The sequence below is a fragment of the Saimiri boliviensis genome, chromosome 19, assembly GCF_048565385.1.
Source record: "Saimiri boliviensis isolate mSaiBol1 chromosome 19, mSaiBol1.pri, whole genome shotgun sequence".
In the NCBI taxonomy this organism is placed as follows: Eukaryota; Metazoa; Chordata; class Mammalia; order Primates; family Cebidae; genus Saimiri; species Saimiri boliviensis.
In genome coordinates, this window is record NC_133467.1 from 10,727,615 (window position 1) to 10,742,364 (window position 14,750).

General features: G+C 40.4%; 1 protein-coding gene across 12 annotated transcripts in view; it reads left to right on the plus strand.

Moving 5' to 3' along the window:
* The window catches only part of COLGALT2 (collagen beta(1-O)galactosyltransferase 2), a 123,938-nt gene that overhangs the window by 54,854 nt on the left and 54,334 nt on the right, over positions 1-14,750 (plus strand). For 11 of the 12 annotated variants that reach the window (XM_074389961.1, XM_074389962.1, XM_074389954.1 and 8 more), the window contains 2 exons: positions 9,899-10,009; positions 13,473-13,590. In XM_074389961.1, the coding sequence (XP_074246062.1) occupies positions 9,996-10,009; positions 13,473-13,590 (132 nt within the window). In that variant the 5' untranslated portion in view covers positions 9,899-9,995. Of the gene's footprint in view, positions 1-1,667; positions 3,412-3,548; positions 3,684-9,898; positions 10,010-13,472; positions 13,591-14,750 lie in introns of all 12 variants that reach the window. The other variant, XM_074389960.1, reaches the window with a different exon arrangement.

A 14,750-nucleotide genomic window follows, 5' to 3' on the forward strand; every position in this document is an offset into this window, starting at 1 on the left:
GACCCCATCCCTGATAACTCCATCAGCCCTGACATCCCACAGCCATCTCACCTCCTTGGCTTTTACATTCTAGCCCAACAAATTTACGTGGAGTTCCACAAACACATCAGACTGTTTCATCCCTTTCTGCCTCCATGTATGTTGTTCCTTTTTCTGGAACATTCTTCTTTCTACCTTCCCTTAATATCTGCTCATTCCTCAAATCCCAGTTCAGGTTTCTCATCCTTTGAGAAGCTTCTCGTGGCCCTTCCCACAACTTTCTAGCCACTCCCTCCTCCGTGGCACTTGGAGGCCATGTCATATATTCCTCGTCAACAGTGTCATACAGATTTACAGTTATTTATTTACACATCTGTATTTCCTGTCCAGCTGTGAAAACCTGGGTGCACTTTGACATGACTGACAAGGCATTGCCTTCCAGCAAATGCCGTGATCACTGGCACAGAGGAGATGCATAGCTGGTGTCTGTTGAACTGAGAGAACTGTATAGGCGTTTTTATAGTTCTTACTGGGCTAGGAGTTTGAGGTGAAAGGAGCCATTCAACAAATATCTATTGAGCACATACTATGTGTGAGGCACTTGTCTAAGTGTTAAGGATGGAGCAGTGAACAGAAGAGGCAATGTCCCTGCTGTCATCGAGCCTAAAGTTTACTCTTGAAGCTGTACAGTCAAAGACTCAGCTAAAAATTCTATTACTAGAGAAAAAGAGGAGAACTGATATTGAGATAATTAGCAGTCCTTGCTGTACATTTTTTTCACTTTCTCTGTGTTTAAGGGGTATGTATATCTTTTATTCTTAAAAAATGGTAGGCTGTGGTAATTCATTTGATTGCCTTAAATGCATGTGTTGAACATTTTGGCGTGTGTCTTAAGAGCCTATTTAACAAGCTGTCTTATTTCTAATTTGAGGATGTGTGTGTGTGTTGGGGACAGCCAGAGAAAGGCCAGCTTTCAAGAAAAATGTTCTTGAAAGCTCCTTCACACACCGTTGGCTCCTACAATAACCCAGTGGGCTAGGTAAATGCAGCAGATGTTATTGTGCCATTTTACAGTTGGAAAAACAAGGCACAGAGAGTTCAAGTAAATTCCTTAAGATTCCAGAGCTAATTGGTGAAAGAGCCATGCCTCCTGACTTCATAGTTACTCGATTAAGGATGTCCTTAGTGAAATAGTAGTGCAAGGAACTCAGAATTAATAGATAGCTAAAATATTTATCATTTTAACTGCAGTTGTTTCCAGAAAGAAATGAATCAAAGTACATCTTTCTACACAGAACATAGACCCTTCCTTCAGCTTTCCCCCGTCCTCAATCCGAGAGACTGCTTTCCCTTCACATTGTCAGCCAGTTTTCCTCCAGACAACAGAGCAGCTCTTGGTGGGGAGATCCTCCTGCCAATCATTGCTGCACAGAGCAAGCCCAGTCCTTGGGCTGTGACTTGCCCTGTGGTCGTGCTGGCTCCAGTTCCCCATGACCTCATGTGTCAGAGGCCCCATGTTTTGCTGTAGCATTGCCCAGCCAGGCCCAAGGACTGACTGTTCACACTGACCCAGCCTCACCATTAGGCAGCGCTGGGCTTAGCCCTCAGAGTTTCATCACTCATGTCCTGTTTCAGCTGCGCCACCCCAGCTCCTCTGCTAAGACCCCATACTTCTCGCTTTCTTGCAGCTGCCCACGTATTCCTGGACCCTTGCATCTGCTCATCTCATGTACAACCAAGATTCTCATGGAGCAGAGGAAAGGATTCCTCTCTGCTGCATTGGAACAGAAAACTGAGAATTTCAGAAATTAAGAAAAATGCATAACAAAGATGAAGTATAAATGGAAAGAAAACAAGCTTTGGAAGAGAGTCTCAGCCTCACATTTCTCTTCTGTAAAATGGGGATCATAATACTTACAGGAGAATTACTTTAAATGTTAAAGTTATATATGTAAAATGGTCAGCTTAGTGACTGGAACATAGTAGGTTCTCTACAAATGGTAAAGAATAAAATAAAATAAATTTTCTTCTTTTTCCATAGTATTTAAAATTGAGCAGCCATACTCAAGGTAAAGGAAACCATATGTCCACCCAAAAACTTCTACATGAATGTTCATAGCAGTATCGTTCATAATAACTACAAAGTGAAAACGCCCAAATGTCTACTAATTGATGAATGGATAAACAAAATGTGGCATATCCATACTATGGAATATTGTAAGGCCATAAAAAGAAGTTAAGTACTGATATGTGCTACAACATGCATGAACCTTGAAAACACTAAGCAAAGTGAAAGAAGTCAGACACAAAAGGCCACAATTGTATGATTTCATTGATAAAAAATGACAAGAATGGGCAAATCCATAGGGGCAGGAAGTAGAATGATTACCAGGGCCTGGAAGGGTGAGAGGTGACTGTTAATGGGTATAGGGTTTCTTTTTGAGGTGATGAAAATGTTCTGGAATTGGATAAAGGTGATGGTTGCCCAACTGAAAGACACTGAATTTTATACTTTAGAAGAGTGAATATTCAGTATGTGAAATATATCTCAATAAAGTTGTTAGAAAAAGTTTGTGCAGCAGTAATTATGTCTTAGTTGCTGCACAAAGAGAGGAGGTATATATGGTGTTTTCAGGAAGTCTACACTTACACTCATTCCGTGGTACCTGCATCATTTTTTTTTTCTTTTTTCCAGTTCTCTTGATATTAGACTGGTTGAGAGAACTACTTACATCTTGCTCAACCTGTGCATATTTGTCTTTTCTTTTTCATTGAAGATGTTTTCTGTCTTGTGAAAGCAGCGAAGTGATATTATTGCTATCCTCCCAGCCATTTCTGAAAGATTTAATCACTGAAATATGTGCCTTGAGCATGTGTGGCTGGATGGACCTGGGCTATTAAGAGATGAAACAATGTGTTTTTTTATGTTGGCTTCCATGGTTTTCAGAGAACTCCTGCCAGGCTGGAATATTTTCATGGCATTTCAGCCTAAAAGTTTGTACAGGTTATAAATAGACTTTTATCTCTAAAATGTAGATAGCCAGCTCCTCTTGAAACAATTTGAAAGCCCAGAATTTCTGGGCACACATTCCAGTGCAGCAGCAATCAGCTGGGGCCCACATGTGCTATTCTCAACAGTCCTCCGTTCACACCATTGGCTCGGACATGGTTCATTTCACTTCTTTGTTATCTGTGCTCAGCCTTTGTAGGCATTTGGGTTGGATGGGGAGAAGTTCCCCTGAAATTGTTCATTCATTCATTTGTCAAACTCATGATTAGTGCTTATTTTATAGTGAACTGTTAAGTACTGGGACAGTCCCTGGCCTCAGGGAAGAAAGTCGAGTAATGAAGAAAGAAATAGAACCAGTTAATTACAATACAGGAGCAAGCACCGTGTTGGAAGCATGGCAAGCTGTTGATGCATAATTACAGGTAGGGGCTGTCCAATCTAGCCTGACGTGTTTGGAGGGTGTAGAAATTCAGGACTCCTGGAGAAAATGTTTATGGATCCTGCTGTGTCTTCTCTTTAGTACCAGTGCTTCATTTAACTAGTAACTGCATGTCTTCAGGGTGCATCCACAAAATGAAGAACTTAACAGAATTGGAAAATCCAATACAGACAAGAAAAGCAGCCATGAAGAGTGGGTGAAAAGGGTGGGAAGAAGAATAAACAAGGGACAAAAGAGAAGAGAAACAGGAAAAAGGTACTTAGACAAATGAGAAACATATTTGTCTTGTCCCAGACGCTCCCACTGATATTTTCATGGAATTCCAAGGGTCGTGACTCCAAGGAGAATTACGATGAAAATAAACCTAAGCAAATCTTGTAGATAATGGACGGATCTTCCCATTTTTCTTTTGTTTCTTGCTGGGACATTTCCATCCTGTCATCCTGAGATGATCATATTGGTCATATTGATTAATATCCTCGACAAGGTAGAGAATTTCCATTTTGACAGGTGTTTCCTGGTCATCTACTCTCTGTTGGACAGGAGTGGCAGGGAGCCTGGTGGGGGTGGGTGTTGAGGGACAGATTCGACGGCCTGAGTAAAAAGGGCAAGCTCTAGCACCCACCATTTGCATGGCTTGAGCAAGTCATAACTTCTCATCCTCAGCCATCTTTTCTGTAACTGGAAATAAAGATGATGAGTAACTTAATCATAAGGCTAAAAACAGGTCAGTGTGTGACATAACGTTGAGAGGTTCTTAACACAAAGAGAAGAACAACATGGCTCAGAATCATGAGTATCAAAAAATAGCTCAATTATAATGTGCTTAAGTTGATTAATTTTATCATCAAAAGATGATAATGGGCTTTTGAATTGACGCTTAACTGGTCGGTCAATCAGCAGATTTTACCATCAGGAAAAATCAGGGGATGCTGTTTAGAGGTGAAACTGATTAGTTGGTTGCTTGGATTTCCAGAATCAAATATTTATTTTTACATCACACATACCCAGCCTTCAGGTGTGTTGTGTCTATGATTGTTTCTGGGATGAAATGGGGCATACTGAGGAGGGATGTTGAGGAAGTATAAACATTAATTTCGTTGGTGAGGAGGTTTTCACAAGAATTGAGTTTTTCTGATTTCTTAGTTCATTGGGAAGAATTGCAACTAATTGACTTGGTATCCATAGGATCTAGGAAAAGGCTTTTTGGGGGAGGAATCCTCAGGTCCCCAATCCATATTCATGTCCTTAACCATATGCACATCTAGTTTCCACCCAGAAGAAGGGTTCCAGATCTTTAGACAGAACTCTACCCAGTAACCAAGAAGCAAAAATCAATTGGCATATTTTGATGAGTGGGTGAGCGTGTCTCTCCTTTTGGCAGATCTGCTGCTGCGGAGTCTTTCCTTAAGACTGGACACAGTGCTCATAGTTGGCCTCCGCTCTGTCCAGGAGTCCTGGCTTGCTTTCTTTGGAGCTAGTACCTGAAAAGGGAGTGCTGGTAGAAACAGGTGCCACATCCTCACTGGCCATCTCTCACCCTAAATGCTGCCCATCTGCTTTTCCTCTAATTCTGCTTTTAGTTCGTATTTCCTCTTGTTCTTCTTCTCCAGCTGTGCAAGTCCCACCACCTCATGGGATTTGATAATATGACCTTTCTTGAAAATGAATTACAGTGGTTGCTTTCATTAGTGGAATTTTATTTTTAGGTGGAGTTCTTTATTTTCTACACCAGTGAGTCTTCTTTGCTGGGTGAAAACAAGAAACATCTGAGAGGGCAGTTCAGTGTTTGAAGTCTCTAGTTGGAAAATTCACTTTTGCCAACTCTGTAGTCATGGTGAGGATTGTCCAGGTGGTGACTAACTTTGTTGTTCATTCAATTACCATTCTCTTGCATCTCTGGATAACGTATTTTGCAGGTTCTCAGACACCAAGATCAATAGATTAGTCACTGCCCAGCGTGGCCATCCTCTTCTTCCACTAGTCGCAGACCTCTTCTATAGTGACAGAGGTCTAGACATTCTGGGGTGTGGCAGGGAAGCTTAGGATATTCCCTGAGGCTCAGTGCAGATGGAAGTGATCAGAAGTACTGTGTCCTGGCTGGGCGCAGTGGCTCACGCCTGTAATCCTAGATTATTTTGGGAGGCAGAGGCAGGTGGACCACCTGAGTTCAGGAGTTCAAGACCAGCATAGCCAACATGGTGAAACCCCATCTCTACTGAAAATACAAAATTATCTGGACATGGTGTTGCATGCCTGTAATCCCAGCTACTTGTAAGGCTGAGGCAGAACTGCTTGAACCTGGGAGGCGAAGGTGGCAGTGAGCCTAGATTGTGCCTTTGCACTCCAGCCTGGGCAACAAGAGTGAAACTCCTTCTCTAAAATAAAATAAAATAGTACTATATCCTCAATTTCTGTGTCCCACCTGCTGAGAGATCCAGTATTCATCTTTAATATGATTCCAGTGGCCTCATGCTTACCAATATGAGTTTAGCCCTAAAAACCTTAGTAGGACTATGGTAAAAATAAATGAGTCAGTTCTAATTACTTCTAGTTGGCACTGAGTCTTAAGAGGCAAGACTTAGAAATGAAAACTAACTCCTGGAACAAGGAGAAATGTCAATGTTTTTAGACATTGCCAAATAAATCTCAATTTTTTTTTTTGTCCATAGCCAAGCAGTAAAGCGGTCTCATCCTGCAGACATGTTGACTTCTTGGCTTGCTCTTTTTGCTCCCTTCCATGCAGCAGTGACAGTCCACGTGTTGACCTGGGAGCATCATCTACCAAGGGGATCCCTACACATACTGTGCTCATGTCTCCAGTATGTGTTTCCCTTTGTTCTAATTTAATTTTGAATCTGAGACTCATGGGCCTTTGCTAACTTGTAGAGCTGGAGAAGATGAAGGAGGAGAAATAAGAAGTAAAAGCAGAATCAGAGGGAAGGCAGACAGGCAGCATTTAGGGTGAGAGGTGGCCAGTGCAGATGTGGCACCTGTTTCTACCAGCACTCCCTTTTCAGGTACTAGCTCCAAAGAAAGCAAGCCAGGACTCCTGGACAGAGCAGGGGCCAACTGAAGTTGGCACTGAAGCTGTGTCAGGGCCACAGCTCCCCTAAAAGTGGAAGGGAGAGACCATGGTAGCTGGTGGGTACCAGGGCTCCTCAGAGGTAAAACCAAATTATTGTCCCAACATGACCTTCAAAGGAAATTAAAAACAGCTCAAGAGCTGAGCTCTCCTTGCTGTCCTTTTTTGTTTTGTTTTTCTTTTGAGACAGAGTCTCACTCTCTCGCCCAGGCTAGAGTGCAGTGACATGATCTCAGCTCACTGAAATCTCCACCTCCTGGGTTCAAGCAATTCTCCTGCCTCAGCTTCCCCGAGTACCTGGACTACAGGCGTGCACCATCACATCGGGCTAATTTTTATATTTTTAGTAGAGACAGCATTTTGCCATGTTGCCTGGGCTGGCCTCAAACTCCAGACCTCAGGTGATCCACCTACGTTGGCCTCGAAATGCTGGGATTACAGGCATGAGCCACCACGCCCAGCCTCTCCTTGCTGTCTTATCCTGAGTCAGAGAGACCCAGGGAAGAGCGAGTGAGTCGAGGTGTCAATTTAGGTGTTAATCCACTCTAGTTGGAGAATTCAGGCAAAGATTGAGCAGTGTGAGCCTCCCAGAAACATGGTCACCCTGCCAGCCCATGTTTGTGTTTTTGCAAACCGTGGTTTTCCAGTTTGAAGACTGTCGATTACTTGCAGATCACCTCTCCAGATGCCTAGCTGTCCTTGCATATCATTTGTTTTCTTCACAGACTCCACGGGTGATGTCTGTGACCTTTCTGGGTGCCTTTTCTTGTCTGATTGGGAGAAGAATGACAGATCTGAGGCAGTACTCATTTTCCACAGGGACCGTAAGGAGCCTTCAGATAGAGAGATGGGCCACAGTGCCTCAGCTCCTCCTGAGGGGGCTCACACGTTCTGGGTTCTCAGCTTTCTAGCTCCATGGAAAAATCCACCTCGGCCACAGAGGTTTTTGTGTCTAGCTGCTTGTGGAGTGCTGCAGCAGGACAAGCACCGCACTGTTGCTGCCTTGTGCTACAGGGCTCTGAAAACAGAACCATTAACACCAGCTTCAGGTTTCCTCCAGAGAGCTTGCATCTGGGCCTTTGGTATCTCTCTCCAACACTCTGAATAGCCTATGCATCCAAAGGGAGACATACTTTTGTCAGAGCGATTACAAGGCAGCAGTTAGAAGTGTCTGCCTGGATTTCTGTGTTTTTGACTTTTTTGACAGTGGAGAGGAGAGAAGCAGAGAAACTTAGTCTCAACCAGGGGCTGCAAGGCTTCCTCGGTGGGCTGGTATGGCCTGTGCTGCTCTTCCTCCTCTGGGAACAAGTGTAGGAGAGACTGGCCCTGCGCATCAAAGACCAGGATGGATGCACCTCTGTCCAACCACAACTGGAGAACATGTTCATTTCCTCAGAAGCCTAAGAACAAAGAGAACCTTAATTCAGGGAGGTAACAGTACAGACCATTTTTTAACTCAGTAAAAAGAATATTTGAAATCTGTGCTTCTGTTTTTAATTAGACATCTGTACCTCTGTATACTACAAGCAGTTTCTAAGGCTGTTCATCAGGAGTGGATGCTTAGGCAAGTTTTGGAGTTGTTTAATCTGTACACCAGGAAAATGGATTTAATAAGATAAGACTAACTTTGCCAAAAGGAATAGGAAATGCATTGATGTAGGGAAGGCAAAGAGAATTTCAGAAGTCCTGTGTAATGAAGAAACAATAACCAAGGAAAAAAGTGGAGGCTTTAAAAATTCTCCTAAACTATTTTTTTTTTTTTTTTTTAAGAAATGGGGTCTTGCTCTTTCCCCAGGCTGGAGTGCAGTGGCTATTCACAGGCACAATTGTACTCACTGCAGCCTGGAACTCCTGAGCTCAAGTGATCCTCCTACCTCAGCCTCCCATGTAGCTGGGAAGGGTGTGTGCCACTGCACCTGGCAAATTCTCCCATGCTATTTATAAATAATTTAAGAATAACGTAGAATTCTCATCACTTCTGGCTAACACTGTGATAAAGAATTTTTGTTTTGTTTAGTTTTAACTTATTCCTCTTCACAATGTTTTGAGTGAAGAATAAGGTGCTTTACAGTGGATTCTCCATTTCAGGAAATGCTCTCTGCATGCTTCCTCTCACAAGCCCAGTGGTTCGACTCTCATGGTGTGCTTCATGGCCACTTGTCACCTGGGACATTGGTAGCTTGGGCCATGTGTCACAACGGATGTGACTTTTGCTGATGTTGCACTTTTTGGCACAATTACAAAATCAGTGGAGCCTGTAGTCTTCTTCTGCGCTGCCTTCTGCATCGCTTTCCCACCTCTGTGAGTTGCCAAGGGCTCCTCCTACCCCGTCTTTGTCCTAAGATGCTCACCTGGTATCCCTCAAAACTGTCAGCTTCACACATCACCTCTCTCCCTCTCCAGGCCATGGAATGTCCAGGTGGGCCTGTGGGTCTTTTTCCCTCCTAGAACTTGCCATGAAGAGAGGAGCCGGTTCTCATCTAATTTTAGTATTATAAAGTTTCCTTCTTTGTTATCTTAGTAGTCTTTGGCCTGAATTCTACCTTGTTTGTTGTCAGGATTGCAGCCCCTGCTTTCTTCTCTTTTTCTGTTTTTCATTTCATTATCTCCTCATTTATAGGTGTTCGGAGTAACTTTTACATGTGTTGGGTATTGCTTTGTGATACAATTTGAAAATATTTTTGAAATAAGTGAGTTAAGCCCCTTTACAAGTGGATCCATTTGTTAAACTTTCAAGGTAGAACAGGTACAAGTTTTGAATACATTATTTAAAGGCTTTGGAAAATACTCTATTTTGTATAAGTGATGGTCAAGTTAATCCAAAATAGATAATTGGAGCTACCTTAAATTTTGAGTTTTATATTGAGAATTATTATTGTAGCTTCACAGTAATTAAAGCAGCACTGACTAGACATTTTGTTGTGGTCAGAAAATTGACTTGAAATGAAGATAAAGCAGTATTATTGCTCAAATTGAGGGTCATTGTTAGTGAAATTAAAAGGTAGGGTTTACATCTTGGGTATCTAAAAATTAAAACATATAGAAATATTTCCAAGAAACTTCATCAGTTGACTCTTGGGTAATTCATTTTCTGCTTACAGTGTCTTAGTGTTTTCATGTGTTTATTTATTAATGCAATCACTTAGAGATTCTATGACTGGGTGAGCCCTGTTTAATGACCTAATGACACAAAGATGATTTTAAGCAGTGTCTCTTACTTTAGAAATGTATTGTCTAGTTTGGACTATGAGGGAATTATTTTCATATTTACATTTTTTTTATCCATAAGTAGCCATTCTTCTTTCTGTTACTCAGTGGTCTTTTGGATTTCCCTCTCTGTCTTTGGATGACAAAGCTGAACTATACTGTGCTTTCTCTCATGCAGGGCAGCCACCGATCACAACGTGGATAATACAACAGAAATACTCAGGGAGTGGTTGAAAAATGTACAGAGACTCTATCACTATGTGGAGTGGAGGCCTATGGATGAACCAGAGTGAGTAGCAAGAGCAAATTTTGTAAACTCGTTATTTATCCTTCCTCTGTAACCAGTTCTCTAGGCCTTCCAGGCTTGGAGGCACATGTGACTTTCACTGTCTTTAATTTCTATACCTATGTGAGTTCTGAATACCTGGCATTTCTCCCTTTCACGGATCTTCACAGTACCCTCTTCCTGTTTACTCCCACAGCTGCCAGCCATGTTCAGGTTTTCATTACTTCATAAATAAATTGCCATGATGGTGTATATTTTAAAATATTGATATTGTTTATCCATATTTTAAACATAAACCTTTTGTATGTGAAGGATCATAGTGAAAATGTGTGTACTTTCTATATACACCTTATTTTTTTCAACTTTTCATATCTTGTTAATCATTCTGTAGCAGTAGTTAAGGAGCTTCATTTTCATTTTGTTTTACTGCATAATAGCTATTGTATATGCATTTACCATAATTATTTAATCAATCCCCTATTGATGCTTATTTAGGTTATTTCCAGTCTTAACCATAGAAGGTCATTTCTTTCCTTTTCTTTCCCACTTTCCCCTCCCTCCCTCCCTTTCTCTCTCTTTCTCTCTCTCTCTCTCTCTCTCTCTCTCTCTCTCTTTCTTTCTTTCTTTTTTCTTTTTTTTCCTTTTGGAGACAGGGTCTCACTCTATCACCCCAGCCGGAGTGCAGTGGCATGATCATAGCTCCATTGTAACCTCACACTCCTGGGCTCAGGCAATACTCCCCCTTCAACCTGCTGAGTAGCTAGGACCACAGGCATGCACCACTATACTTGGCTAATATTTTTGGGGGGTGGGGTGGGGGAGAGACATGATTTTGCTATGTTGTCCAGACTGGGCTTGAACTCCTGGCCTCAAGTGATCCTCCCACCTTGGCCTTCCAAAGTGCTGGAATTCCAGGTGCGAGCCATTGTGTCTGGTTACCATGGCATTTTTTTTTTCTTTTTCTTTCTCTTTTTTTTTGAGACAGAGTCTGGCTCTGTTGCCCAGACGGGAGTGCAGTGGCGCAATCTCGGCTCACTGCAACCTCCACCTTCAGGGTTCAAGCGATTATCCTGCCTCAACATTCTGAGCAGCAGGGACTACAGGCGTCCGCCACCACCATATCCAGCTAATTTTTTGTATTTTTAGTGGAGATGGGGTTTCACCATGTTAGCCAGGATGGTCTTGATCTCCTGACCTTAGGTGATCTGCCTGCCTCGGCCTCCCAAAGTGCTGGGATTACAGGTGCGAGCCACTGCGCCTGGCCCCCATAGCAATTTCTTTATTACTTCTACCTCCAAGTCATCCTACATACCGTACAGTCAAATCAGTCTACCTCAAATACAAATAATGTCATTTCTTTATTAAAAAGACTTCACTTACTCTTTAGGACCTACAGAACAAAGTTCAAACACCTAAGACTTTTATTTTTTAAATTCCATGAATTTAGCACCAAAAGAAAATGTGCTTTATTCAGAAATGTTCCTTTTATTTCCAAACCCCACGCTGTTGCTTATGCAGATCCTGGAAGATCCTTTCCTTCTTTATAACTAACTCTTAGAGAAAGCTATTTTTAATCATTCAGTTATAAATATCTACCTTTGTCTCAACAATTGTATTGCTTATTTTCTATGTCATCCTGTTTGGCACAACGATACACGTAACCAACATCATTAATTAACTATGCAATTAGTATATTTATTTTTCTAAATAAATCGTAGGTTCTTTGGCAGGGGCTAGAGTATATAAACACTTTATATTCCCCTTCTCCCCTCAGAGCCATATTCTTGGCAGGCAATAAGTTAATGCTGGTTGGATGAGCAAAGAAGAACAAGAATAAATGTATTTAAAACTTAATATTATAAATGTTCCCAAAGCTACTACAATTTTCCCTTAAGGAATTGTAGACATAGAATGAAGGAGTTGCCTGAATTTCTTCCAAAGATAAGTCACTTATTGAAAGTCAAATTTGTATTATAGTAATAATAAATGCTATTCCATAACAACTTTCTGTTCTTCTAGTCTCTCTATATGTAAGAATTCTTATTTATATTATAGATTTATATTTATATTATAAATAAATACAAATATATATTGTGATATACATATATACATACATGTTTATTATAAATATAATATATAAATTCATATTTATATAATATATATTTTATACATTTATATATTATACATATATTATAAATATAATTATAGCATATTATAAATTATTATAAATATAATATATATATTTATATTTATATAAATATGTTTACATTTGTATTTATAATATATAAAATATAATTTATTATATAATATAATTTATTATATAAATAATAACAAATAAATTAAATAAATAATAAATCTAAGCCCATAGACTGTATATCAAGCAGTATTTCACAATGAAGCCTGAACACTGGAAAAGATTGTAAGCACTCCTTTAGAGTGCCTCAAAATGGAATTTTGCCTAATAAAAATGGCACAGAAATACTCTATGTGCCTTCTTTGCATCTTGGTAATGTTCTCTGCAGCCAGGTTTTGACTAAATATATTATATGCCAAGGTCAGTGTGAAAAAATATCTGAGCAGGCATTTTGGAGGGGCAATATATTTAGAAAAATGAGAATTCTACTGATTTTCATTGAAAAGATAATTGGGAAAGACATTCCAGAGAATTCCTTTGCTGTACATAGTTTTGTTAACTTTATTTGTAAGTTATAGTCTCATTGTTTTTCCAGTTTTTCGTTCACTAAAACAAATGTATTGCCAGTGCAGCTATGAGATCTTGAAGTGATGGTGGGTTTTGGATTACTGCAACAGTATCAGTGTCCATGCCAGTTGCGTGCCTTAGAAAGGGTTTTGGAGGGTGCCCCAACCCACTTGCCTATGTGGCCATTGGAGGAGTCTTGCCGTGGCTGTTTTGTGAATGTTGACAGGGATCACATGATCTCACTTTACCTACAATAGATCAATGTGTTAGACTATACGGAATCATTTGTGGAGACTCCAACAAATAAAGTAAACCTTTGTTTTTCCTGGGAAACTCATGTTTTACACTGCGTACTTTTTAAATTTGTTCAATGGCAGGATGTATAAAAATTGTCTGGGAACATGAGCTTTTTGCTTGGATTCAAATCTTGATTGTGCCCCATTGTGTAACATTATATGAATGACTTAACTGCTCTACCCCTATGTCCTCACCTGTGAAATGCAGAGAACAGTAGTACTCACCTGAAAGGGCTCTCATGAGAACTCACTGAAATGTTTCATGTAAAGATTCCTATATACAGTAAGCACTGAGTTACTTGACCTCTCATTGCTCCAGTTTCCTCATCTGTAATATGAGGATGATGATAACAATAATAGTATCTACTTTCTGGGGTTGATGAAGATTGAATGAATACATATAAACCTTTAGGACAGAGCTTGGTATGTGTAGGCATTCAATAATGATGAGCTGTTATTATCATTTTAGGTCTTATCCTGATGAAATTGGACCGAAGCACTGGCCAAGCTCCCGGTTTGCCCATGTGATGAAACTACGACAGGCAGCCCTTCGAACTGCGAGGGAAAAATGGTCAGACTACATTCTGGTAAAAAGAGATGTTTGATTTCTTGACAACTGTCATCTAGAATGTATCCAGATCAGTCGTCCAAACCATGGAAGCAATCAAAACCACTTTGGCTTAGGCAGTGCCTCCCCTGCTTTTTAAGAAAGGCCCAAGGAAATGTTTGGTGGTTTACTATTGAGCTACCTGGACTTCATCTTCAGACCCACATGCATTTTTAGTGGGTAGGTGAAGAAGTGCCTGAATTATTTGGTCTCTGCCCTACAATAGGCAGACGAACTCTCCATATTTTTACTTCGTGGGAAATGCTGTAGGTAAAGCAATGTAAATTGTTCTCATAACTTTTCAGAAGAATTTGGGAGTTATGAAAGAATCATTCTGTAAAAAACAGATTGAACTGCACAGCTCTGAAACGGTTCCCTTTTGCTCCTGAATGATCTAGGGAGTGGCATCTCTTGCTTGGCTTCCTGGTTGCTCCCAGTGATGCTCTGTTTGGAGAATTTATGTCCATCCCCAGTCCTTCAATGACAGTGAAAATCAGCTCAATAATGTATCATGCACACTTATGACACAAATCCTTTCATAGAAGTTTTCAAATTGTACTGACAATACTTAACATTGTGAAGCTGTTTAAATGCCATTTGAAGTGTACAAATGTTAAACCAGAAAATTTGGGGTAAACAGATAGACTACCGTAAAAATGAAGACTTCTAATTTTATTTTTTGTGATCAAACCTACATAATGTAAAATCTGTCCGTTGATCCCTTTTTCAGTGTACAGTTTAGTATGATTTATTTTATATGTTAGAATCTGTTGTTACACTGTCTCTGTAAATAAATCACTGTTAACAGGGACTTCTAAGAATAGGAAATAGCTTCACTGGTTAACATGGGTTGATATAATGTACTTAAACAAAAATTCTACTTGTAGCATTAAAATAAATTGATAGATCTGTTTTGAGCCACTCTGGCATTACTATGGAAAAGCTAAGTAGGTCTGCCCATCTGTACCTAGACTGGGCAGTCCATAAGTGTTTTTGAATGAACCTTTAGTGGCTTGGGAACCACTAATATCTTGTGTTTAAAACACTAGCCAAAGTGTAGGTTGGGTCCTGGTTGAGGCTGTGCCCAGTGTGGCAGCACCAATTTATTACTTTAGTGCCTTATGCAAAGCCTATCATACG